The sequence below is a fragment of the Python bivittatus genome, unplaced genomic scaffold (assembly GCF_059951505.1).
Source record: "Python bivittatus isolate LINGU-HERP-01145 unplaced genomic scaffold, Pbiv_v1 ctg000700_np1212, whole genome shotgun sequence".
Lineage (NCBI taxonomy): Eukaryota > Metazoa > Chordata > Lepidosauria > Squamata > Pythonidae > Python > Python bivittatus.
In genome coordinates this window covers 44,451,526-44,478,902 of record NW_028277098.1, presented here as the reverse complement: position 1 = coordinate 44,478,902, position 27,377 = coordinate 44,451,526, and the positions used below count along the sequence as shown (strand labels likewise).

The 27,377-nt window shown below is 36.9% G+C and overlaps 2 protein-coding genes across 3 annotated transcripts in view; one reads left to right on the top strand and one right to left on the bottom strand.

Moving 5' to 3' along the window:
* Window positions 1–441: 441 nt before the first annotated feature.
* Window positions 442–3,025, bottom strand: COA7 (cytochrome c oxidase assembly factor 7). The gene is made up of 3 exons (XM_007430894.4): window positions 2,817–3,025; window positions 1,479–1,619; window positions 442–1,056 (listed from the first exon to the last, which is right to left on the bottom strand). The coding sequence occupies exons 1-3, from the start codon at window positions 2,920–2,922 to the stop codon at window positions 605–607; spliced, it is 699 nt and encodes a 232-aa protein (XP_007430956.1). The 5' UTR covers window positions 2,923–3,025; the 3' UTR covers window positions 442–604.
* A 1,965-nt stretch (window positions 3,026–4,990) lies between these two features.
* The window catches only part of LOC103051888 (protein zyg-11 homolog B), a 30,468-nt gene continuing 8,081 nt past the window's right edge, over window positions 4,991–27,377 (top strand). Inside the window, exons 1-8 of one of the 2 annotated variants that reach the window (XM_007430896.3) lie at window positions 4,991–5,303; window positions 13,123–13,288; window positions 13,928–14,682; window positions 19,810–19,950; window positions 21,697–21,873; window positions 23,425–23,489; window positions 26,138–26,237; window positions 26,356–26,406. In XM_007430896.3, coding sequence (XP_007430958.1) covers window positions 5,301–5,303; window positions 13,123–13,288; window positions 13,928–14,682; window positions 19,810–19,950; window positions 21,697–21,873; window positions 23,425–23,489; window positions 26,138–26,237; window positions 26,356–26,406 — 1,458 coding nt within the window. In that variant the 5' untranslated portion in view covers window positions 4,991–5,300. The remainder of the gene's footprint in view (window positions 5,304–13,122; window positions 13,289–13,927; window positions 14,683–19,809; window positions 19,951–21,696; window positions 21,874–23,424; window positions 23,490–26,137; window positions 26,238–26,355; window positions 26,407–27,377) is intronic. The other variant, XM_015888559.3, reaches the window with a different exon arrangement.

The following is a 27,377-nucleotide window of genomic DNA, read 5'->3' as shown; positions in this document are numbered from 1 at the left end:
CCACGCTGCTTTTCAGGAATGTGTGTACAAGCACACACAGTGGAACCAAGGACTACCCACGACTTGTCAGCTTCCAAGAAGTATTCTAAAGACTGCTTCCGTGCTGTCTGAATAAAGGGATTTACTACAGAACAGAGCTGCTACTTGAAAGAAATAGGTTCTATTGCCTTGCATGCATTTCTGCATCATAACTGAGACTTGAATGGTTAGTTGTCTGTGTGTAATTTCAAAATGCATTTTCAAGAAATAGTTCTCCATATTTTAATTTAAATATGACCTTCCCACATGCTGTTCTTTAGAACAAATTAGGGAAAGTATGCCGAGCATGGCTTTTGGAAACCTTTGGTTCTATTCTATCTTGGAAGATAATAGACAGAGACCCTAGACCTTTACAAAATTATTTCCAACGTTCCACTGGGTTGGAAAGAATAAAAAGTAACATAAAATTCAGATATTTTTATTGCATTATGGAATAAATTATACAAAGTTACATTTTAAGAACTTACATCTTTTGAGCATTCAAGGGAATAGATTTAGAGATCAAATATGTGCCCTATTTAACAAAGTACACTTCTTCAAAAAACTGTAGATTACTTGTATGGGCTTATTGTCCAAATGTTAAAGTATTTACAGCTGTGTTCTGTTCTTTGTATAAGGCTTCTGCTCTATTCTTTAAGGTTTCTGCCTTGGCATCATTCTTCTCAACTCCATCCCCCAGTTTGTATATTCGGCTAGCATTGGCACATGCCCACATGTGTCCTAAGTCGCAAGCTTTCAGAGAATACCGCAGTGCTTGACTCATATCCTTTGGTATCCCAGGGGCTCCTTGAAGGTAAATAGTACTTATGTTGAAACAGCTGGGGGCAAAATTACTATCACAAGCTTTACTATAATAGTCCCTGGCTAGAGGGACATTGGGCTTCTCATCATCATTTCCTTGTCCATCTTGTAACAGTAATCCAGCACTGTGACAAGCATTGATGGACTTCTTCCCACCTTTTTCACAAGATTTTAAAAAACAGTTGTAAGCAGTTTTCACATCTCTTGGAAGCCCACCTGAGAGGAAAAAGCACAAGTTATTGAATAAAACTATAATTGGTTGGTTCACACAACACAGTAAGCCATCAACCATGGTTTACAAAATACAGTTGGGTGAGTAGACATAAACCCAAGCTAAACAAATAATGTGATGGCTTAGAGTGATTAAATAAATTCAGCTTTTTTTTTATCACAATCCTTCACATATATTAGTAATTGTTATGACCTGCTTGTAAGTGCAGGCTGGAACCAAAAAAAATTCAGTGACTGTGGCTTTTGTGAAATTTCAGTCAGGGAATTTGTGGTTTAGCGTTCTTTCTTACAATCATATCACTGATCTTCAAACAATCCACACATATTTCTTCAACAGCTTTATTTGAATTGTCTTTTCCTTTACTTTAGAGATAATCGCAGAAACAGAAAAGGAAATATGTTATCACCTTTTCCAGCCAAATAGTAAGTTCCAAGTTTGTAGCAGCTCTCACTGTGCAGATTATTTTCACAATTCTTCTTTAGAACTTTTGCAGCTTCTTCAAAGTTGGCTTTTACTCCAGCTAGATAATCAGCTAGACGATGGCAACCTGCAATTTTTCAAGGAAACAAATCTAGGATAAATTATGACTGTACTGAAATGCTGTTTGCAAGCTTGTTCCCACTTTCTTTTTTGATTCTATTATAATCAATTGGGACAATACTGGATGTATCCTACTAATGTAGCCAAAGGTATAATATACTGTAGTTGAGTTCTGGGTTGGAGATTAAACTGATCAGTATTTATTCAATACATGAACTTTCAAAAACTAATGATACATGCTATTTTAGTATGTTAATTGTATATTTGCTTAATACACTTAGATATAAAAAGATTTTGTTCATATGTAATGCCCCTCCACTCATCAGAACATGATCAAAACTGCCATTAAATCATACTTTCCTACTTCATGGTTCACTTTCTCACTAGTTTTGGAACAAGGTATTATGTTAAATTAGTTTCAAATCATGGTTTAATATAATGGCTTATTTTAAACCCAATAGCCACAGTTCTGATTTAGAAAAAAGGAGATATGATTAATGTCTATATTGTTTATCATCAAGAAGTAACCAAATTATGATAGACCGGATTTTGCCAATATACCCTTTCAAAAAATCTAGAGGAATACTGATTTGCCTAGCTCACCATTTTTTGCCTATAATTCACAAGGAAGTTACATATTTATAAGCATATCTGTTTGGAAGCCCTAAAAACTCATTTGAATTTATTTTGGTGTAAATGTACTCATGTTGCTTATTCTGCTACTCACTCCATATGGAAGATCTGAGAAAAGAAAATATAGTTACACCTGAAGATGGATAGAGGAGTTAATGCTTATAAAGATAACTAAATCATGTGAATTAGCATGAAAGACAGACCCAACTTTCTTGTAGAAGCATATTTCTGTGATATATCCTTAACGCACGCAACAAAATAATAGGAATTCATAATTCACAATAGCAACCCAGATATTAGATAGCATCATATCCCTATACTCTGGCAGATCTGCACCATAAGAGGCAAGTCAACTGATGCAAATCCACTCCATCTCCCGGAATACAGGTACAGAAATAGAAAGAAAGAGAAACCCTTCATCTATTTAAATTCAGACCGTAATCGTAAACTGAAAGTGAATCGAGTTTAAGAGCATTTAGATAACTCCAGAATTAACAGCATAATCCCGTTGAGATATAAATTGCACTGCAGCCTTCGTGACCCTCAATTTCTAGCGCTGCTCTGACCTTACCGTCAGGATCGTGCTCCTTGTAGCACTGGAAACTATATTCTATTCCCAGATTTTCTAAATAAACTTTCACCTCCTCTTCATCTTCGAAGTTGACCAGCCCAGCCATTTCTCTTCAGGACAGAAACATAAATGAGAAAAAACGGCACGCCCCACCTCCGCGACTCGCGCTAAAAGGCGAACGCGTCCTTGAATCTCCACCGTCCTGTCTTGCTTACCGGAAGAAAATCGGGGACGGACACAGTCTGGATGGCAACTTCCTTTACATAATTTTACAGGAAAACCAAGGTTGGATGGGAACACAATGAATTGTGGTTATGAGTTCGACTAGGAAGTAGAAAAATTACATCGGAAGTGGCGTCGTAGTTCTTCCAAAAAAGGCTATCTCAGGGGTGGAGCTTGACTCAAGAAAGTTTTTAATTTCAATTCAGTAAGCGTTTACAGGAACGCTGTAAAGCGCTGCTGCGAGCAGCAAATTCCTGGGGAATAGTCGTGTTACCATGCTATCTTATGCATACTTACTCAAAAGTAAATTTTACGGTGGTCAGTGGCTTTTTCGCCCGGGAAAGTGGGAATAAGGCACACCAGTATAAGAGCAAGCACTTTTGAACTGTTGCTTATGACTATCAGAAAGGGTAGGACCCTTGCAAATTCTTATACATAAATATTTAAGAACCCTCATGATGGTATTTTAGTGCAGATTGCCTTTAGGAGAATAGAATAGTAACATTCTGGGGAATTAAAACGTTTCTTCATTGTGATCTAAGGTCTGGTTATAATAAAAGTACAGAGTCTCAAGCAAAAATAGGGTGAAAGCTAGAGGTGTTTTTCCTGTCCTAATGGGACAGAAACATCATTTCCAGTTTGTATTAGTATACTGGGGTGGTTCCACTTCTTTTCATGTTAATCAGAATTTGGCTTTGCTTGTCATCATCAACTCGAGTTTATATATGGGTGCTAATATTACTGCTAACAAACACCTATGGAATAATTTTGTGAATGTATGAAAAGATTACCTAATAAACTTACTCATATAAATCTCATTCTATATGCATATTTGTCATACACACCTGTGCTCATAAAGTGGGTTTTTCTAGGCTCTGGGCTCCTTATACTACCAATCAAAAGGCTCAGGCCACAAGGATGTGCTAGGATTTTTTTTTCTCTGCAGCCCTAGTTCATTTTCACATTTCACCTTTTGTTAACTTGGTCCCATTCTGTTCTGATTTTGGAGAGTTATTCTGTTGGTTTACAGATGGATCAATGGACCGAGCCCTAAGCCTTTTTACATAATTTCTTTCCAACAAGAAACATATTCCAAAACATAATTTTATGCATGTTTTTCAGCATGAAGCTTGTGTGTCCTGGACTGTAGCATGCGAGTTACAGACTATAGTGCTTCCATTAGCAGAATAAGAAGTCCTATAATCACCTTGGCTATGCACCTTCTGATGCCTTTGTTTACTTCGAGGTAAACCCAAAAGAAACCATCAGGTGGCAGTACTTACCTGCTTTTGGCCGTCATGATTAAGAATGGTTAATCATGATTAATATTTGGATGGGACATCCATATGGATTGTAGGTTTGACTAAATAGAAAATAAATGCCTGAAAACAATGGCAAATCATAACATTGCCTAGAAAACTACTTGGATGTGCCTGTGAAATCGCCAGGGCCAGAGCTTAATGGAAGAGTGTTTTGACCTTTAAACCTACAAATTCATAGGTGGCAACTTATCTGCATGATTCTTCCTCAAAAGATCAAGGAGACACCACTATTTTTACTGCCTGGAAGTGCCTCCAGGCTTCTGTTTTTTTTAAAATCTTTTAAGTTTAACCATAGCTATATTTTCCATGTTTGCTGCAACTTGGTATTTTATGTATTTCAAAATTCCATCACAAGCTACTTAACTACTGTTGGATGAAAAAAAGAGGTGACCTAGAAACATGATGTGCACAAATATATGGAGGTGCCATTCAGGATACATTTCCCACTCAGGATTCTCCTACTGTGGTTATTCAGTAGCGAGGGGAGCACTCTGCACAAATCCCGGGACGCTCTTCTTCTCTATTAATGACATAACAAATTCCAGAGTTGAACAGGAGGAGGGCGATTGTCAATCATTCCGCCTGCAATCTTACACTCACGAAGTCGCGAGGCTAAACTCCAGGGGATTCAGGCCGCCTTCTGAGTATGTGTGTTTGGAGCAGTTTCGTTTTGGCTCCGAAGCTTTTGGGAAAAGCCTGCTTCTCTAGCACGTCTCCTTTAAGGGCAAGCAGAAGCTCCCTGTGTCCTTGTGTGTATGCGTGTGTGTGTGTGCGTGTATGGATTTAACGCCGGCTCGGCTGAGGCAAATTCACTTCCAGGTCGAGGGTGACAGCTAAGCTGGGGGGCCCCGGCTCGCTTCTGCACGGTGGTCGGGGCCCGCCCCACAATAGCACAAACGGGAGGAGAGAAGGACGCAGCTGAGGGGTCCCTGGCGCAGAAATGGTGAGTGGGGGTATTGCCGCGGCTGCCAGAAGAGGACGGAGAGAGGAGCGCAGAAGATCCACATGGAGGGAGAAATTGAAAGGCCCCGGGGGAGCACCCATCTTTTAGCTTCGGACTTTGGAATCTGGCATAGCCGCTTCCGATTTTTTCCCTCTCAGTCTGTCTGTCACTAATGCGGATCTTGCTTTATTGATCTCCAGCAACCGGGCGAAGATGTCTCTGGATGTTGGGGGAGGGGATTTTGTTAAGCTTTACTCGGCCTAATTGGGTAAACAGATGGGCGGGCAAGGGGGTGTTGTGGTGTCTGACCCCTGCCTGGTACCCTTAAATATGGATCTAGTGGAAGGAGAATAATAGTGGTAGAAATCTGTGATTATAGCTTGTACAAGTGACTGGAATGTGTACCAGTGGACAGCAGCAGCAGCAGCAGCAATTGGATTCCATTATGGGAAGGTAGGGCTACCTCTGGACCACAAAACTTTGAATGACCATTAAAGGCAGCAAACACATCCTACTGCTGTCCTCTAGTGGTCGTTTGGGTTTTTGCTGGCCGGATATGATAGCCCTAAGTAAGATGTATCTCATGCTCAGGAGAACCTTTTCCTTGCAACTCTGTTGATGTATTTGGGCCAGCAGATAGCTCACTCCAATACTACATATTGTATTTACAATTGCTAATAGGAATTGGAATCAGAATTTCTCATATACACATGCACTGAAACTCAAGGGAAGAGACATCCATTCTTTTTTCACTGTGATTGTGAGAACAGCTCGTTAAATTATAATTACTGTAGTAATCTAGATCATTTATAACAAGGTTGTTAGGTAGGCTGGCTGGTTTTTGTAAGGTGTGTCAGCAATTGATATAGTATAGTTTTAGTTGACAGGAATCACTATGCAGTAAGAAAATAATTACCAGCCTTACTGGAAGTTGTGTGTATGAGAGAGAGTAGAGACTCTCTACTCTCTATGAGAGATGTAGAGACTACACAGACGGGGATAGATGGAAAGGCAAAGAATGAGTTCATGCAATGTAGAGAAACTGAGGCTTGCAGTTGTAGGGAAACCCTTGCTGTAAAACCAGTATAAACCAATACGTTGCATACAGTATGAGCTTTGTTAGGTATAAGGAATAGGAGGAAACTATACAGTATTTGTTGAGATATCTTTCTCTGTAACCCCTAAATCTATAGGTACGCTGTCCTTTATGGTTGGCTTTGGCCAAGCTATATGATCTGCCAGTCTAATCCACCCATTATATATTGGTGTGTGATCTCCTCCTGGTTTTGTAGTTCAAGGGAGGCAGACAGGAAAAAAATCCAAAAACAAAACCCCTCCGTGAAGCCATATGTGACTGGTAGTTTGGGTTAGGCTTTGAGCACTACAAGCTGAACTGGCATAAATTAAAGCAAAATGCTTGCATTTATTTTAAGAATGTGTTGTGTACTTTCACACATCTGCCATATACTTCTTGGTGAGGAAGAACAATGAACAATAGAAATCAGAATGTAGTTTTGGTGTCAGAAAACAATGTATATAGAATGTTTGACAGACATAATATCTTAGTATAAAAGATAGATGGGTGGATTTTCTGGTGTATGCTTACCTGTAGAGTGGCTCTTCCAATGTGCTTTTTAGTGTAAAAAAACCCTGCAGTATCACAGTATTATGGAATACAAGTGATTTTATACACATGACCAATAAATATCATATTGATTCTGGAATAACCTTATCCAAGAAAAAAGAGCACCCAGTGTGTTCTAGGATGAATACACCAATTACCTGTTGGGGTTTATAAGCTTTAAAACCATTAAAAGATTGCATATAATTACCTTCCTAAACACTTAAAAAAGACACTCTGCAGTATGTAATAAACAGGCTTACAATCTTAAAAACAGACATAGGAAAAGAAGAAAAATGTATTTTAAAAGACACAGGGATAATTAATGCTAAATTAAAATCTCAGCAAATTAAAGGAAGCCTAGAATAGATATCTGAGGAGTTCCTAAAAAGACACAAAAGCATGTTCAGGAGTCTGAAGGCAATGAATTCAGTAGATAAAATTATACAAGAGAATTTAGACAGGTTAAGAGACAATATACAAAGAATAGTGAAAGAAGGGATTGAAATAGAGAAAGGAATAGGATGCCCCATTTATAAAATTAATTTATCCCTCATCTGCATATACCCACCTTTCTGTTTGTCAAACCCTGAAACACACAAGTACTCGCAAAAGAACACCCACTCATTACTTTTTTTCTTTCCATCCAAAACAGCGAACAAAAACACAAACGGGTTAAAAAAACCAGAATGGGTGAAGGGGAGAAGATGGCTTCAGTAGGAAGGGAGATGAAAACAAAACTGGCTGGAGATAAGGCAAGGTGAAATGGTAGCAGAGTAGGGAAGAAAGAAAAGAGAGGAATCCTATCTAGGCATAACATAAAGAGCAGAAATTCCATAGGCAAGTACCCCTCCCAAGTCACAGGTAATCTCCAATCATTTGAAGGCATCTCTGCCTTTCATCAGCATGTCTTCAGCCATTTATACCTACCACTTACTTGTTTCTTGGGGAAAGTTGCTTCCCTCCATCCCAATTCCTCAGTCTTCCTAGCTGGGAGATTAGATAACACTGAAGTGCACATGAGTGAGCAAAGAATGAAATATTTGCCATGAGTAGTACATAAATAAGAGGAACAAGGAGGTGAGCCAAATTCTGAGGTACAATTTATAATTGCAAGGGGAAAACACACACACACACACACACACAGGCATGCAATTTATGTATCCTGGGACAATTCTAATCTATATTTGCAAATGTAAGTCTGTTATAATCAAACCACTTTATCTGTCAAAAGGGTAGAAATAAACCACTAAATGAGGAGATCAGAACTTTACACTGAAAATATGGGCATGTAACACCCTCAGACAGACAGACAGACAGACAGGCAATGTGATTAAGATGTTGAATAGGCACTGGGAAGTCCCAGGTTCTAGTCTACAGTACTTCCAGTCCCAGAAGTTTATTTATTTGGGCCAATCATTCTCTCTCAGCCTATCCTCCCTCATGGGGTTATTGTAAAGAAAGTAGGAGGAGAAAATTCTATGTACACTCCTCCTGAAAGAAAAGATAGGATATAAATCTAACAAAGCGACAGTGTTGTTTTTTCAGAATTAATTTTTGGGTGCTTCTAGTTGGACAGCACCTAATCCTACTGGTTAATGGTTCATTGCATGTCCCCCCCCCCCTCCATTTCACTCTTTAAGAGATTACAGAAATAAAAAGATGGAACCGTAAGAACATATTGGGTGGTTACAAATGCAAGATTATACCATTCAGACTGATAGTAAGATTGTGTGAATGAAGTTGAAACAGTCTTTGGTATGACCCAGGAAATTGATAAGCTGATCGCAACTAATTTAAGTGCTGCTGATTTCAGTGGGCCTACTCTAGATATAATTAATCTGGAATATATAAAGGACTGGTTTTTAGTGCTAAGAGTCTGTACCTGTGGGAGAGGAAGAGCTTAGTTTGATTGCTGAGCAGAGAGAAAGTAAAATAATAAATATTTGAAAGACATTATAATTGATATAAACAGATGTATTAGAATATAAGACATTTGTGTACATAGGAGATGTAATACTAAATTTAAAACAGAATTGCTTGTTAAATAATTGTGTGAGGAGAACAGTGTGCATTTAACAGTTACATAAAATATTGCTTCTGGCAGTTCTGAATGTTTGAAAGTAGAGCCAGAAGAAGCTGCTTATACTGAATAGTGACAAATAGGGATTAAACTCTGGCTGTGCTGCTAGACACTTCTCTGGTGCTTGCACACAGTGTAGTGTAGGAACATTTCAAAATGGAAAAAACTCAGGTGCTTGGCTACCTTTCCAAAGCCAGCTTTTTTTTACTTTCCCCATACTGCAGCTTGTGTTCTGCTCCCTATAGAAAGTGAGAACAATGCAGACTTGGCCTTACCATGGATCTCCTCCCTTCCCCAGTTGGATTTGAAACAAACCTCTCAAATTCCCAAAGTTTGTCTGCAGTCCTCTTGAAAATCATTCTTGGGAGAGATCCAGCACCATGATAACATCATTTGGAAGTTATCACCAGTGAGGCTAAAGCTGGGGAAAGGCAGGATGGCATTATAGCGCTTCGTTATGCTTTGCAAATCCAGCAGACAGTGGCATGCCAGTTGACTGTGTCAGAAAATGTTTCACGTAGCCAAATACAGTTAATGCCAACATTCTGGGATATCAGGTAGGAGTTTTTTCAGCCCTACCTGGAAATGTTAGGAATTAAACCTGAAACCTTCTATAAGCAAGGCATGTGTCAATTTACGTAATGGAATTAGAGACTTCATGTCTTTTCTATAAACTCAGCTACATTTACAGTCATTTTTGGTCTCCCTCTGCCCCCAACTCAGGAGAAATAATAAAATTATATTTTATAGGTTTGTCAGAAGGAGTGTTATTTCAGGCTTACATAAATTTTTCAACACTGTTTTAAATCATTTTTATGAATTTGGGAATAATGTGCTATGTCCATAAAATATAAATTATTTATAGTTCACCAAAATAAATGATTAGTTGCCGCCCATTGATGTTACATAATAAATAGTGAAGCAAACATTTCACACTGAACATTTCCAAAGAATTGTTCCTGGAACTATTGTGAAAGTAACATGTCATTTCTGGACAGCTTTTCCAGCCTGGCTCTCTTCAGTTGGGTAGAACAATGCTGAGTGCAATCCCAGGATATCTGGTGGATGCCAGAATGAGGAAAGCAGTTTTTAAGGTCCACCTTGTCTTAGAGCAGCTTGAACAAGGTCACTTTGCTGTATTATAGTGAAGTAAATCAGGTCTATGCATTATGCTTTCTCCCTAAAAGTCCACTACAGGACAAGCACTAGATGTCTGATTTTCCCACTTAAATTTTCTGAAAAAGGAATATTCCTAGTCCATTCCTAAATTACTTGTTAGAAATGGGCTGAGAATATCTTTTCAGTCAGAAAATTATCAATGATCTATTTTTTGTTAGATTTTTGAAGTAGAAAACACTCTTCTGGTGCTACAAGAGTAAGACATATTGCCAAAAGACTGAAACTTTTTTTCTTGATTCACCCTGACTACAATTTTTAATCCATCTTGCTGGCTTTATTGATATTTTATCAGGTAGGAAAAATACTAGTAGTGGGGGTTCTACCAACACATATGTTATTGCTGCATAGCTGTTTGGTCTATATGTACAACCTCCAGATTGCAAGCTGTTTTAGTGCCATCTGTGTGCTTCACAATGATAACAGCAATAATATTGATAATTCAAAGTAAGCCATTACTGTACAAGTACTATGATAGCAATAAGAACTGCTTCTTTCCCTTTTCCATAATTTCAGTCTCTAGTTACTGTTTAATAACATTGTCTAGAAGAATGACAGCACTATTAAGAATTAGATGTGTCAAATTAAATTATGTGTACAGCTGAGAGAATAAACCAGGTGTTGCATATGCTGTTCTTTAGGTATGCTTTTTATAAAACCTGAATGCATTTCATTTTAGCTCATCTGAGTTTTGAGATAAGCTTATATGAGGCAGATAAATGAGGCAAAATTATATACAAAATTTCAAGCTGAAATAGAAGAGAAATATTACTGCTGAGCCAGACTGATGCATTGGCTTGGAATTAATTTTTTTAGTTAAGGAAATAATTGGTACAACTATTTTTAAGATTTTCTGTGGGAGTATGGAGCTTGCTTTCTTTTGCCTGCACTGAGAATGAGTCACAATATTTGTGTTACCCCAGTAAGCTACTGAAAGCTAAATTATTGAAAATGACAGACTTGTATGTAGGATATAGGAAGAAAAAAAAGGGGGGGGAAACCCTGGATAATCTGAATAAGAAAGTGATCTGGGCTTTAGTTCATGAATACCTTAGTTATTATAAATGACATGCAGATTTTGCAATATGTTACCATAACAACATGAACCAATGCAGAAGAGATGAGGATAACCCTAAAACAGTTATTGTTCAGTTTCAAGGTGTCCTGTATGTCCATTCTAACATGTTTCTTCAGCATGAAGAATAAAATTATAGGAACGTGCCCAAGAACTAAATAGTCCACAGTCTGACACTGAAATCAACTTCCTAGTGTGTACTACAGCTAGTACATGGACTTGGAAAATGATCTGTTGAATCCACCTTAAAAACCACAAATGTGGTAATGCTGTTCAGCCAGTTTTGTTGAATAGATTACTCTTGCTTGATGAGTCAGGACTCTGCTTAATACAGAAAAGGGCATATTGTTATTACTGTACTTTGTATGCTTAAACACCATTTTATGTGCCACTCTTAAATAATGTCCACACTTGTTAAAATTAACTAGACATTGTTTACCCATATGTTGCTTCTCTAAATTTTTATATGATATAATAGTATCTACATAAATTAGTCATAATTTAGGTTATCTAATGGTAGTTTCTGAATTGGAAATAATTTTTATGATCTTCCTCAGGCTTTGAGTAATAAATATGATTGGTATGTTGTATTGTATGTCCATAAATTTTGTTGCTTTGTTGTAATGATTCTTGTTAAGCTTGTTGAGAAGTGGCTTAGCAACTGAACAAATAAATGTATATAATGTTAGAATCTGATAACAGATGTTGTATCTCCCCTTTCTTTGACATTTAATGAGCTCTTTTCCCTCTAGATATCAAGCATTTGTGTGTCTGTATGTGTGCTTCAGCATGTATCTGTGCATGGCGGGTGAGGGTATAGAAAAGAAATTACCTAATACAGAAAAACTGCAATTGTTGGGGAACAAAACTGGATTTGGAAGGTGTAAAGCATATAGGATGGCCAATTATGCATGCCAAAATTTAAAAATTGTATCACCGAAAGGAGGACAGAGAAATGTGGATGTGATAATTTATATGTGGAGGTACAGTTTTGAAAGAATTACTGTAATTTAAATAGAAAGGCGGGACCTGTCAAGGGAGATAATAGCTGGTTCACATTTTTGCATTAAGCCATAATCTGATATGCTTGTTTGTGTCTTAGCATTATATGTATTTAGCCATTGAGTGTGGGATCCAGCCAATATGGCTTACTCAACATATCATCATGTACAAAATCAGAACTTAATATCATGAGTGAACCAAGCCAATAATTAAATAACTTTTGTACTTTTTAGAAGCTGATACAGGCCATTATCTGCTATGCCTCCTTAGGATTCTTTTTCTTTAAAATGTATTTGGAACAGACAGCCTTCAAATAGAGAGTAGTCCTTTGTAAAATAGGACACATGGGCACAAACACACCCACACCCACCAGTGTTGTGATGAGTCCAGTTTCCCCTCTTCTTCCATTTGTATACTTTTAGACCCAGACTAAAAGTAAACCAGCTGATATTCCATTGCTTTTGAGGGCAGGCTTTGGGCTTTGCCAGTTCTGATCTTTTGATATTTTCCCATAAAAATAGAGATCAGAGTAGGAGATATCCTATTAGTGAGAAAACTTCTTTTTTGCTCTCTGCCCATTTAGGTCTATAATTTCACTTTGAAAATAAATTACTTTTAAGTCCATAGTTTGTAACTACATGATTTCAGCCAGCAATATACCTATGTAATAGGGCACTTATTACAATAAAGATTCTGATCACTGGCATGAAACAATCTCTGAAAGCAACTTCTCCCCTCTAAGTTTATTTTCAGTGGTGATGAGAACTGCAAATGCAGTTCTTCCTGCTCCCCTGCCAGTTAAACTGTGATAAATGCTGACTTTTTGAATTTCAAATGTTAGACATTGGACTTCTTTCTGCAGGAAGAGGCTTCACCATACTCTCTGCTTGACATCTGCTTAAACTACCTAACTTCTGATCTAGAGAAGTTTTGTACAAAAAGGCATGATGGGACATTATGCTTGCAAGAGCCTGGAATATTTCCACAAGAAGTGGCTGACCGATTGCTGCGGACAATGGCATTCCACGGTAAAATAATCCATCCAGGTCTGGTAACTGGGGACTCCATTCAAGCAGAAAGTGAGCCACCTTAGTTATTTAAACTAGGGCTTGATTTCCCTACATTTTATTATGATCTGCCACTTGATTCAGTATGGCCATTTGGTTGAAGTGATGCAAAATTGGTCCCGTTAAGAATTAAATTATATTCTGCATCAAGCAAATAGAATAGAATCAGAAAATTCTCTTTCATTAACCACTGTAAATTACTGTACAGCATTTAATGGTATTTGAGACATGGCAGTTTTTGTGAGATTGGAGAATGGAAGTGACACAATAAAACCCCTTGTGTAGAAGTGCTCCAGCAATGGTACCATGCAGAAGAGGAAAGAATAAGATGTCACTGTAGCTTTCCAGTGAAATAAGCTTGTTAAAATCACACACAAGACCAAAATAAAAACAAAGCTGGGAATGGGAAGGAGAAAGAGGATGCTTGAGAATAAGGAGTGCAACTGATTCCTTCTTTCTCCTTTGGCAAGCTTGTCTTTTCCTTCTCTTCTGGGCCATATCCCACAGCTGAAGTGATAATTCCCTTAGTGGTGATATCTGGCTTGTTTTCAGTTTTAAAACAATATATGTGATAGGTCTGGTACTTTTCCTTCCCCTCAGGACTGCTTAATGATGCAACAGTGGGGATTTTTCGAGGCAATCAGATGCGTTTGAAAAGAGCCTGCATCCGTAAAGCAAAAATCTCTGCAGTGGCTTTTTGGAAAGCATTCTGCCACCATAAGCTGGTGGAGCTTGATGCTACTGGTGTGAATGCAGACATTACAATCACAGATATAATCAGCGGACTTGGCAGCAATAAATGGATCCAGCAAAACCTTCAATGCCTTGTGCTGAACTCATTAACTCTTTCACTGGAAGATCCCTATGAAAGGTGCTTCAGTCAGCTGATTGGTCTTCGTGCTTTAAGCATTACCAATGTTCTCTTTTACAATGAAGATCTGGCTGATGTGGCTTCGCTTCCAAGATTAGAAAGTCTGGATATCTCCAACACCTCTGTCACTGACATAACTGCAGTCCTTGCCTGTAAGGATCGCCTCAAATCTCTTACCATGCACCACCTGAAATGCTTGAAAATGACAACCACTCAGATTTTGGATGTAATACGAGAGTTAAAATTCCTGAATCACCTTGATATTTCAGATGATAAGCAGTTCACATCTGATATTGCACTTCGTTTGTTAGAACAGAAAGACATCTTACCTAACCTTGTATCTTTGGACATCTCGGGAAGGAAGCATGTTAGCGATGAAGCTGTTGAAACATTTGTTAAACAACGGCCCTTAATGCAGTTTGTTGGACTTCTAGCTACTGATGCTGGCTATTCATTATTTCTCACTGGAGAAGGGAATTTGAAGGTAGGTACTATTTGTTACAGCAGTTGTGACATATATTTGATTTATTTAATAAAAACAAACAAATCTTGGTTAGTGATGAATGAGCCAATTCTGATGGTTTAGGGTAGGAGACGGACATGGGGGCATCTAGATGATGGCAAGAATAGATACTTATCAGGCTCCAAAATCCATCCAATTACTCTAATATTATCCCTCTCCAACACTGATAATTACATGGGGTGCTTTTTAATTTTTTTTTATAATAGTGAAATCAAACAAATACACATTAGCCGAAGAAGATACAATAGGAGCTATCCAGTGAGGAAAAGAACCTACATACATTGTGATGATTCAAATAGACTAAACACATCAAAAAATTAGAATAAAAACAAATGAAAAAAGATATCCATATAATACCCATTATTATTAAATCTAGATCATATGGAAATATATTGCTTCACCTTCTCATTTTTAGTACATAAGGACTTTTCAAAAATAGATAACAGACTCATATTCTTGAATCCAATCCTTAGTATCAGGAGGATAAACTTCTTTCCATCCTCAGTAGAGTTAAAGCTCTTCATTAAATGACAAATTCTATATTTTAGGGATGTATAGCCATTCCTCGTTTAGTGACTACCTCAGCGACCATTTGCAAATACGACAGTAATAAATGGTAGTAAAAAATTAATTTTCCAACCAGTGCATGCTCTCATGACCAAATTTCTGTGCGTGACAATGAATGCAGGAGTGAGAGTAACACTGGCATAGCTGTACAAGAGAACTTTATTTGAATGAGGCAGCAGCAACCAGTGATCTTTGCAGCATCTTTCTCTTTCTCTCTGTGTGTTCACATAGCAACCATTTCATTCCACCATGGAATGTGGTTGCTAAACGAGGAGAGGGTGTAGTTTAACATCAGATTTACATCTTTATTATATTTCTTTTCAAAGTTGTATTAACTTATGCTATGATTTGAAACCAAAACAAATGTATGGCTGAAAAAGACGAAGTCATGAGCCAAAAAAATGTCCAATTTCTTATAATGCTGCACAAAAAAATTGGACATCCAACTCTTTTTAACCATTTTTTGAAGAGTCCAATAGACATGAAGTAATGTTTTCTGATAATTTTGTTCTTAAATTATAAGAAGTATGTTTTGTTTCTTAAAATCTAGACGCACTGATTTTTATAGACTGGTATTAGATATGTAATTAATGCTAACCTTCATCCTCTTTTTTAATTACTTATAAAACTAAATTGTTGGTTTCACTAGTGCTCCATCTCTTAAGGATCCTAAGACTGCAGGTTCCTCTGAGGCTACTAAAGCATCTGGACCATACTGTTTATACAGTGGTGCCTCTAGTTACGAACTTAATCCGTTCCGTGACTCTGGTTGCAACTTGAGTTGGTCTCAAGTCGAGGTAAAGTTTCCCATAAGGTTCAATGTAAATACGGTTAATCCATTCCGCCCTCCGAATTTGGTCGCACCACGAGGCAAATTTCCCCATAAGGTTCAATGTAAATACGGCTAATCCGCCCTCTGAATTTGGTTGCACCCTGAGGTAAATTTCCCCCATAAGGTTCAATGTAAATACGGCTAAACAGTTCTGAAACATATGCATTTTATTTTTAAACCTCAAAAACCTTCCAAACGCCACAAAAACCTTCCAAACACCACAAAACACACCACAAGCCTCACCAAACGTCTCCTTGTTGCATGCGACCGCGTGGCAGCAGGGAAAATGGCCGCGGATCCGGTTCGTAAGTAGAGGCGAGTTTGTAAGTAGAGGTAAATTTTCGGGGCCGGAGCTGGTCGTATCTCGAAAATTTCATAAGTAGGGGCGTTCGTAAGTAGAGGTACCACTGTACATGTTTCAATTGTAATTATTGCTAAGTAAATGTTAAAGGTAAATCATATTGAGAATGCAATCTCTCAGAGTCAAACAACCGTTATAAATAAACTGATTTAAGGTATTTATCCCTTGTTTAGGCCAGAACTTCTACTGTATTTTCCCCTCTATTTTCAAGTTTGGTTTATCAACATTATCAACTACAATGTCAATTTCTCATGTGATTCTGAATTAAAATTTAACCATTTAGCTATTAATAACCAAACATGTCTAGCAACTTTCAAGCCTGTTTAATATACTTGTGGACCCTAAAATTTGCCAAAATTTCAGAGGGTTTACACACTTGTTTTCCAAAGAAGCTCAAAGAGGGCAATATTCAAAAGTTCTCACTCCAGAAAAATGTAGATTTTAAAATAAAAGCCCAGTGGTACAGTCAAAAATCTAGTATGTTAAAACCATGTTCATTATAAGGCAGTCTAAATTTGGCCAAAGATGTTCAAGAGATTTTGGCCTACCATAAAAATGTCCTAATTAGTTTGTCCTAACAGTGTAAAATATCTGATAGGAATTAATATTGGAATCTTAATGTTAATTAAAATCTTAAAATATACATTGATCTTGAAGTATTATGCATTTTAATTATATTAATCTTGTCCCAGAGTTTTTGCCATCAAGTTATATCTGCTGAAATTGCATCTGTAGACATATTTAATTCAACATACTATGATATATTTGGAGAAAGATATAAAACTAAGTATTTCATGGAGTCTATACAAATTGTAAATCCTAATATCGTGCAATAATCTACTGTATAAATATTGTAGATCCCAATCTACAGTTGTAGAATTGTACTTTTTCCAATTGATTACATAAACCAGAGTATAAACCGTAATTCTGTACAACTTTAATAAACTTTAGTAATATATGAAGTATTGAGAAGGTAAAGTAAAAATGTAAGAACTAACATGGTTTTTCCTGAACTCCAGCTTCAGATCCTGGAAGTGATGAAGTGGTTGTTGATGTGAGATGAGAATGCTTCCTGTTTTTCAAAAACAGATTCTGGCAAATCAAGCTCCTACTTGTTCTGTCTCTCAGTTACTCAGCTATTTCTTCATTAATTTCCATGTTTTGGAATTTTTCATAATCCACCCTAGAATTCAGCTGTTTGATGTGGAGTCTGCTTCTTCTTTTCCATAGATTTTATATATTGTCTTTGAGACTGATTTACTATTATCTACTTTTCTTTCATTGTAAGCTGTCCAAAAGGCTCCTTGGAACCATATGGCTGAGTATAAAGTTATCTTAAAAATACATGGTGTTATGTATGTGCGGGACACATGAGGGATGTACTACTATCAAAGAAATGGTTTTTTACAACTTTCCTCAGTATTGTTTAAAAAGAAGCCGCTATAAAACAAATAATAAAAAAGAAATAACTGCGGTATACATATTATCTTCCCCTGAGTAATTTTCATTTTTAAGAATTCTGAGTGTAAAACTTTATTATAGTGTAGAATATCTGCTTAGAGAATGTTGGAGTTTTCTAACCATTCTCTGAGTTATTTAGGGAAGATTCAGAAAAATCGAGTGGCTCCAGAGATAATGTCCCATGTTCATCCTTGTATATCACAGCTTGTGAGTGGGTGATCCAAAAGTCATGTTTATTTTTTTTTCTGTACCTCCATCTGTCACTTGCTTTTTCTTTCAGTGTATAAAATAAATCACATTGCTCTTAAAGCCCTAATATCACAACAACAACAACAACTTCACTTCACTTTAGTGTTGCTAGTTTATTGCTCGGTTATTCCCACCAGTTCGAATGTGCAGAACAATGAGATGTGGGTGGTGCTGCATTTCTCTCTGTAAAGAACAGAAAAATTCTTCTCACCCAACAGTAAGGTTGATCTGTGAAACAGCAATTCTCTAGTACAGTACTGGTTTGGAGAAGTGATGGGAATTGTATTTTAGAGGGAGCTATGCAGTTCAATAACTATTCATGGCTGGTTTTACCCATTGCTCTAAATGATAATGTAGTTTGGTTGGTTTTGGCTTGGCATGCTGCACATATCAAGCTATAATATTGTAAATCACAGTTTGTGGCTTAGCATTTGTACAAATCCAGACAACTCTGGTTACTGAAATAAATTATCGTTAAACAACTAACTTACTGCAACGTACGAACCAGATCACTGTGTTCTCCTGTGGTTATTTCATTAATATTTTTGATATATTATACTTTCTGCGTTTAATAGTCCTAAAAATGTATAGCAAGGAATTCCTTATGTTAGGTCAGTAAGCTTATATTTCAGTTGCAGTTTATTATTATCAAAGATCAGCAAAGTAAGCTTATATAAAAAGATATTGAAGCAATTTATTAACCATGATTATAAAATACAATTGACTAAGAAGAACAAAGATTTGCACTTGTTTATCATATTTAAGTTTCAAATTGAATAGAAAGTAGTTACCTGTTCAGTACAAATTACTTATAGTGCCAGTCCTGGTGTAGTTGAATCTCTTTTTAAAATATTTTAAAATAAGTTATACTGGTGTTTCAATGCTTTCACAGTTCTTTCTAAACAATGCTTGTATGGGCTAAGTTAGCACAACAAGCTAAGTCACAACCTCTGGTTTGCAAATCACAATCGCTGAATTCATACATGCTAAGCTAATTCCAGACAAATACAATTTGTGATCCAAGTCATTAGATCCTTCCTAAATGTGGCTGATAGGCCAATTCTGTATACATCTGTTCAGACATAAGTCCACTAATTTAAGCGTTACATTGCTATAATTGTATGTATATCTGTTTCTCTGTGTATATGTAGAGATAAATATACATACACATGTACACAAATGTATACAATTTCTTTCTTGAAATATTGATAGACCACTTCTTAGAAAAGTGATTTATTATACAATTAAAGCCTCAGTTAAAGAACTAGACCTGCTTTAAAACTCTGATACAGATTAACTCTTAAGATGCTTGATCCAATACAAGGGTTCCAATTATTTTGGGATATTCAGTGCAGATGTTATTTTGCATCTGCATCTGCAAAATACTTTGTGTACCAGAGTTGTCTACCAGTTTAGAATTTGCAGCATGTTGGAAAGCAGACGTGCTGATATACCATTTGTCCAGTTTATAGATAGTGTCATGGATGTGCCTCATTAAATATGATGATGAGGATGAGACTGGCATGGAAAAATAAAAATAATATAAATACTGTGCGAATGACCTGCATTTTTGTCATAATTGCAAACTCTGGTACATTGTGTGTTCTATATCCTGAAGGTTTCTGGAGAAGCAAATGAAACTCAGATTTCTGAAGCTCTGCGGCGTTACAGCGAGCGGGCATTCTTTGTGAGGGAGGCACTGTTTCATCTCTTTAGCCTTACGCACTTTATGGAAAATACCAAACCAGAAATTCTGAAGGTAAAACTATTTAAACTGATGAAGCATTTTGTCTAATAGCATCACAAAATGTGACCTACTTTAGGAAAGCAGAGAGCATGGAAGGTGTATGCACTGACAGATTTGGAGGGGTGATAGAAAAGAGAAATGCATTTTAGCAACAGTTCAGAAGCTATGGTCATCGTGTTTACATAGATTATGCTAAATTTACTTGTGGAAGCAGGAAGCGTTCTCTGCATCCACAAAGTAGAGCACATATCTATAATTGTAAAGTAAGAATCTATTCATTCAGTAATTGTCAAATGAAATAATATCCAATGAAATTAACTGGCTTTCTCTTTTGGGACTAATAGACAGACAGCTGGAAAAAAGTCATGGAACTTTGTTTTTATATATGATAACTGCAGTGAGATTATTATATGCTCAAAAATGGAAAGTTCGGCACTCCCCGCAATGGAGGAATGGTTGGTGAAGATGATGGAACTTGCAGAGATGGCTAAATTGACTTCCTTGCTTAGAGAAAAGACATATCTACATTTATGGCTGATTGAAAACCCCTTATAGATTTCTGCATGAAACAGAAAAAAATGATTTGTGGTTTTGATGATTAGAAAAAGACTAGATAATAGAAAAAAGAGAGCTTCTCTTTTTGTAACCATAGAGTAAGGTATAATTTTGTAACTATACTTCTATTTGCTGCAAATAAAATTGGAAGCTTCTTCCTTCTATTTATTTTTATCTTTTCTTTTTGCACTTAACAAGAGTTAAGATAGATGAAAGCATGGCAGTGGTGGCCCTTTACAAAGGTTCTAATGAAGGACAAACTAAGTGTAATATTATATTATTATGTTATTCATTTTATATATTTATCCACATTTACATGCTGCTTCTCCAATTCTAGGTATTTTATTTTATTTTATTTTATAAATATAATATAATTACATTATTTATAATTATATAACTATAATATTTTAAAATAAAATAAAATACCTAGAATTGGAGAAGCAGCATATATAAAATATATTTTTTATTATATTATTTTATTTACAATTCTAGGTAGTTATGTTATGCTGTGTTGTTAAGTCAGCACACAGCTGATGCTCCTGTCATGTGGGATGTAAAATTGTGTGTTTGCTTCAATTCTGTTAAATACGCAAAAGTAAAATTTAATCTGCCTTTACTTGTGTGAGATCATCCTGAGCAGTGCTTATCCTGTAATAAAACAAAAATGTAAGGTGAAAAAAAAATTGATTAGCTTTCCATGTTGTGATGTGGCCAAAACTGTGAATAGAATTAGGGCCTCTGAATATGGGTTGCTACAAAACAGCAGTAAAGTGGCAAGGTAGGAAGTGACAGTTTCCCCATAGGTATGAAAGGAAAATGAAGGAGAAAGAGCTTTCCTTCCAAAAATTAGGAGTGCACTGCTCAGTCTTTTAATCTCTCCTCCAGTGTTTCAGTTTAACTGTTAAAAAAGAAATAAAAATGACACAATCCATTTTATTTATATCATAATATAGATAGCAGTAGGCAGCTCTAGAGGGGCAGGACTTCTGACATGTTGACTCTAATCATGGAAAGAAAAAGTTGGTTGGTTCCCTAGCTGGAAATGATCAAGATAGGTCTGTGGGTTAGAGTGAAGATTCCTGCCAACTAGTTTAAAGAACTTTGGGAATGCTAAACTGATTCTGCTTTGGATACAGTAGCTGTTTTCATTGTATATGATAAGCCAACTCACAGTTTCCTCTCTTGATTGTTTATTTGTTTCAGCTTGTAGTTGTTGGCATGAGAAATCATCCTCTGAATTTGCCTGTGCAATTAGCAGCAAGTGCCTGTGTGTTTAACCTGACAAAACAAGATTTAGCTGCAGGCATGCCAGTTAGGCTCCTGGCAGATGTTACTCACTTGCTCCTTAAGGCCATGGAGCATTTCCCCAACCACCAACAAGTAAGCCTTTCCATCTTTTTCAAGATAATGGATGTAGCATTTTTGAACACTGAACTAGTGTACTGAAATTTTATTTTTTATTGTTTTAATCCTGTGATATGAGTTCTTAGAAGAGGTGCACCAAGTCCCTCCTATATACTGCTGACTTTGGTTATGGGTAGGCAGGTTTTAAAATGGTTTTAAAAATGCTTACATTTTATGACAGGAATGAAAGTGAATATTGTCTTTTTAGAAATGTTGAGCTAAGCAGCTTCAGCATATATTATGAATGTAGCTAATACTGGTCCATGGCTGATGGATTTGCCATTCTACTGTTGACACTGCACTTGTCATAAAATAGAAGCATTTTAAAAAATATCATTCAATGGAGATTACTGTAAATGGCGCAAAGTATGCATAACACCAGAGGTAGACAAACCTTTAATGGCTTGGAATTCCACTTCACATTTTTGGAGGGGTGGGGACAGGAGTATAAACTGGGTGAACTGACAGTTACTTATACCCAAGAAAGGCCATAATTTCTTGGTCCCCCCAACCTCAACAGATTTTTAACAGGAAGGTAGGTAGGCATTTCTGATTAAAAAAAAAAAACTGTGTTAAAATTATGTAGGGCCACCATTAGTTTTCATGTGTTTTCTGTCTGAAAATGGCATGAGACTGCCCTGCCAATTTTTAATAATGATAAAAGAACCTTGAAGTAGAACTTCCATCTACATTTTGTACATCGTTTTCTGTTGTAATGCTAAGCCATAGTTTGTATTACAAGAGCAAGTCACTCTTCCTCTGGGTTCACATATTCTCTCTTTACTGTATTCTTTCATCATGGACATTAACAAGTCAGAAGCTTCTGTTTAATATTAACCACAAAGTTAATTTTCATCCAAACCTTAAACTTTGGCCAATCCTAATTATGGTTAGTAGAAATAAAAGGGCTTATAAGCCATGGCTTGAACTACCCTTTGTCCAGTCAAATGGCATGGCAAGTGGTAGGTAATAAAAATCAGAAATTAAGATTTTCAAGCTCATTCTTATGATGATTACCCAGAAGAGACTGCAATGGCTAGAGGTAGATTAAAGTTTAGCATATCTTACATAAAGAACCTAGATAGCTCATTTTTGTGTCTATTTTTTAACTCTAAAATAAATTCACTTTGCCCTGTGTGGGAAACCTAACAGATATTCTCTTTACCTTCTGTTGAGCACACTTGAACACTCTTTGTTCCTTGAAACACATTTTACCATTATATATATTGCTATGTAAATTGACGTCATATGTATTGGTATCATGATATATGTTACTACAGCTGAATATTTATAAGCATCCTAAATGCTGGTGTTATAAATAAAAAGAGAATATTTATGCATACATATGCACATTTTCATCATTTCTTTTTGTTGGATTTCATTTCTAAATAACGATGTTTGTAAATGATAATATCAAATCTTTAAAGGAAATGGCAAGTAATCAATATGTTAGAAGATTCATTTGGAAGGAATGAAATCCTGTCCCGGATGTGAAGTATTTTGTGCTGTGTTTTTTCCCCCTTATAGCTGCAAAAGAACTGCCTTTTATCATTGTGCAGCGATAGGATACTTCAGGACGTTCCATTTAACAGGTTTGTTTTATTTTCCAAATTATGAAGAAAAGGGAAGGGAATTTAAGATTACTGTCCAAATGTAGCTGATTTGCTTCTTCCTTGGAGGAAAAATCTGACAAATTTAGGAATAAGTTATAACATTTTAAATAATACCAGAATTATTTATACATTTTGTAATATTATGTAATATAGTTGTGCAGTGATCTGGACCTAATTCTGAAAAAATGCTCTGGTGTGCACAAGAACACAAATGTAGCACTTGTCAGTGACTCATTAAAGCACCTACATTATTTTCAGGATTGCATAGCCTCACAAGCAATAGCTGTAGTGGAGGCCTCCCCACAACACCCATGCCATCCTGAAATAATTACTCTATCCCACTGCTGAATAATTTTAAATAATTGTCCTTATTCATAGCTAATGGATGGATTTCCTATCCATCTTGGCACTTCTGTAAAAACTAAATTCTGTATGTCTATCTATTTATCTTAAATGCCAACATTTTTCTAAGCAGGTATTAACACAGAATTTGGTAATTTATTCATTTACCATTTTTAAATACTGCATATTCAAGTAAGAGTCTAACCCTAGACCTAATCCTAAATTAGATAGATAGATAGATAGATAGATAGATAGATAGATAGATAGATAGATAGATAGACAGACAGACAGACAGACAGACAGACAGACAGACAGACAGACAATCTGATAATTTGCAAAGGATCTTATGAACATTGATTGGCTGAAAAAGACTTGAGAACCAGAAGGGGCTGGTTATGTTTTCTAGTAGTTAGGGACATTGAATAACCCCTGATTGTGCTTCTGTGACTGCAGTTTTCTAGTGCCTGGACCTATTATGCCCTTTTTCATAAACCACACTCTTTATTCTCTCCTTATCTTCATCCCCACATTTTTCCCCCAAGCACAACATTTGGATGTACAAATACATTTACAGGCCTGAGATTTTTGATACAAGTGAAAAGTGCCACACTTTTTAAAGATAAAAATAAATAAGAGCTAACTAAATAAATAAGAACAAAAAACAACCCATTAAAGGTTGTGCAATCTGAAAGGTTAGGCTGTGGGTAGAGGGGATGAAAGAGTTATAGGTTGTGTCTTGAGTGGGAGAACAAGGACATTGAAGACTTTTCCCCAGTTGCATTAACAGCAGCACTAAAGTGCTCTCCATCCATCTATGAACAAGCAGATAAGTAAACTGGAATAGATTTTCCCATCCCCATTCCCAATCCCAATTACCTCTGATCTGGCTTGCAGCAGAAGACGGTGTCTTCATTTCCCTTGCAGGCAAGATGGCCTTTCCTCCTTTCACTAATGCACAGGAGAACAAACCACTAATCACAACATGCGCTTGTGCCATAAATGGCAAAGAGAAAGCCTCTTTGGAAGAGCCATTCCCCTTAACCAGCGCATGACTGCTAAACCTGAATTTCAAAAATACCCTGAAAACTGACAGGCACAGGGGGAGTAGAATTGCATCGAGAAGCAGGAGAGTGAACCAGCTTACATAATCCTTTTATATCTGTCATCTGTTATTTGGGCTGCTTTTAAGCATGGGTTTGGTGGTCTTCTGGCAAAGGGCTAAGCCATCTGAAAGCAGCCTGAACCACAGCTGAAAGACAAAGGGGGTTGGCTGTGAAGCAGTAGAGCGAAAGCCCACTTTCTCTGTCCTGCAACACAGCATGCGCACACATCCCACTCAAGCTGTTATTCGGCCCAATCCAGGATTCTGAGCCAGGGATTGTCTTGGCAATTTGGCAGGTAAAGGGGGAGAGCTGGGTCTGAAAATACAGACTGACCTGTGCTCAAACAGAATAGTCTTGAAGGATAATGCCCAGGGACCAGAGGGGAGCAATGTGCCAGTTTCTGCCTGAAGTGGCCTATAAATGCTGCCCTGATCCTGTCCCCTGGGATCACTGACTCTGGTATCAACAAATTATATCCATAGCTCGTTATCCACAGCTGGGAGAAAACACTACTTTAAACCAGAAGATGTAAGGTTCCTTTTGATATGAGTTGGGCTGATATGGCAGGGGGAAAAAAAGGGGGTTGCCAGGATCTGTTTGTGTTGTGGTTTGGTGCAAGTGGGGAAAGGCTCCAAGTTGGGCAATTCTTCCCAAGCCAGGCTGTAACCACTGTGAGTGGTTGGGTTTTGTTTTTTTTCTGACCACAAAGAATTTTGTGTGATGTCAAAGAGAGGGGATATTGACAAGTGGTTCCATCCAAAAAAGTTGTGGTGATGTATAAAACACAACACAGAAATCACATTGTGACTTTAAGTCAGGATGAACTGTTCTGAAAACTCATGCCCATCTGCAAACCAGGGGAAAAATCCCTTCCTGGAGCCATCAGTCAGTGGTGAATTGGCATCTGTAGCAGTCTCTGCCTAAAGTACTAAAGTCTAGACCTTGAAGATGGATGGGCAGATAGAAAGACATATTACTGGCCCAAAGTGGCTGATCTCTCTCAACTACTGGCAAGGAGGAGGAAGTTGTTTTACTCACTGTAAGTAGCTGATGCCAGCTGAAGGTTTTAGTTCAATTGCACATTACTGAATTCTTTTTCTTCCTTTTTGGCTGAAATGTGGTAGCTGGAGCTTTCATTTGCCCTTTCCCAAGATTTGTTAACTTCCTGCCTGTATTTTTCAGGTTTGAAGCAGCTAAACTTGTCATGCAGTGGCTGTGTAATCATGAAGATCAAAACATGCAGAGGATGGCAGTAGCTATTATTTCCATTCTTGCAGCAAAGGTGTGAGATTTTAAGCTTCACCACTTTAGCCTTTGAAACTTGCTTACTTCCCAAGGCCTACCTACAGCAATCTGACTTTTCTCTGTGTTTGTTTTTTCTGTTTGTTTGTTACTTAAAGCTTTCAACAGAACAAACAGCTCAGCTTGGTGCAGAGCTCTTCATCGTCAGGGTAAGCAAGTAGAATCATTTGAAATGGCTGAAATGCTAATGTTGACTGAGTTCACACATTATAGGAATGTGGTTTGTTTGATTTTGGATGGGATGTTGCATGAGCTGTTATAAATTCTTTATACAGCTTATAAATTCTACAAATAAATAAATAAAACCAACCATTGTGCCTTTGAAATCATGGTTTGTTCATCAGTGTGTGAACTCAGTCTCTGTCTGCAACATTCTTGTTGAAGGAGGCTTTTTATAAATATCTGGTTATTTTGACATGCACAACTGTTATGTCTCCTTCTCCCCAAATATTGAGGCATTATTGTGTGCTGTTTCTGCTTCATATTCAAGGGAGGAAAGAAATCCGTTTGTTTTTAATACTTACATTTTGTTTTTTGACCACATGCTCTTACACAGTCATCCTAAGTAGAGCATCGCAGGTGTATATCAATTGTGTACTTCATATGCAAAGCATTTGATGTTTCAACACTCTTCAAAACTATGATAATAGGATGGATAAAAGTGGTTCCACGTTGGAAAGTCAGAAATGGTCCTTTTTGTTGGAGTTATTTATTTATTTGTTTGTTTATTTATTATAAATAACCAAAACACTCTAGGCAGTTTACAATAAAAGATTAGTGATGTTCCTTGTTCATACTACATGTGACTGCAGCAGACCTTGCTAATTGTGCATAAAGTTGAGTGTAATTTAATTGTAGGACAAAAGAAAATGTACGCTTGAGGAGAGTGTTTTCTGGTCATAAGATGCAGCCTAATTTTTGAATTATTCCGCTTCCTTCTCCATCATTTGCTTTTTGAACTATGTAGCCTGATGGAAATTTCTGGACAATTTGACAACTTGCACAGGACTCATTTGAATTTGTCCTATTAAATATATTGCCTGAGGGGTTTTCTCAGAGCTGGATTCAAAGAAATGTTTCTGTTCCCATTGTGAATCTTAATGTCATTAATAGCTGAGGT

Bases quoted from the DNA above. Each gene is read 5' to 3' on its own strand.
- COA7 (XM_007430894.4), bottom strand. From the start codon at position 2,922: ATGGCTGGGCTGGTCAACTTCGAAGATGAAGAGGAGGTGAAAGTTTAT. The intron at 1,620-2,816 runs GTAAGGTCAGAG...GAAAAATTGCAG, and splicing joins CAAGGAGCACGATCCTGACG to GTTGCCATCGTCTAGCTGAT. The intron at 1,057-1,478 runs GTGATAACATAT...TTTTCCTCTCAG, and splicing joins TTACTATTTGGCTGGAAAAG to GTGGGCTTCCAAGAGATGTG.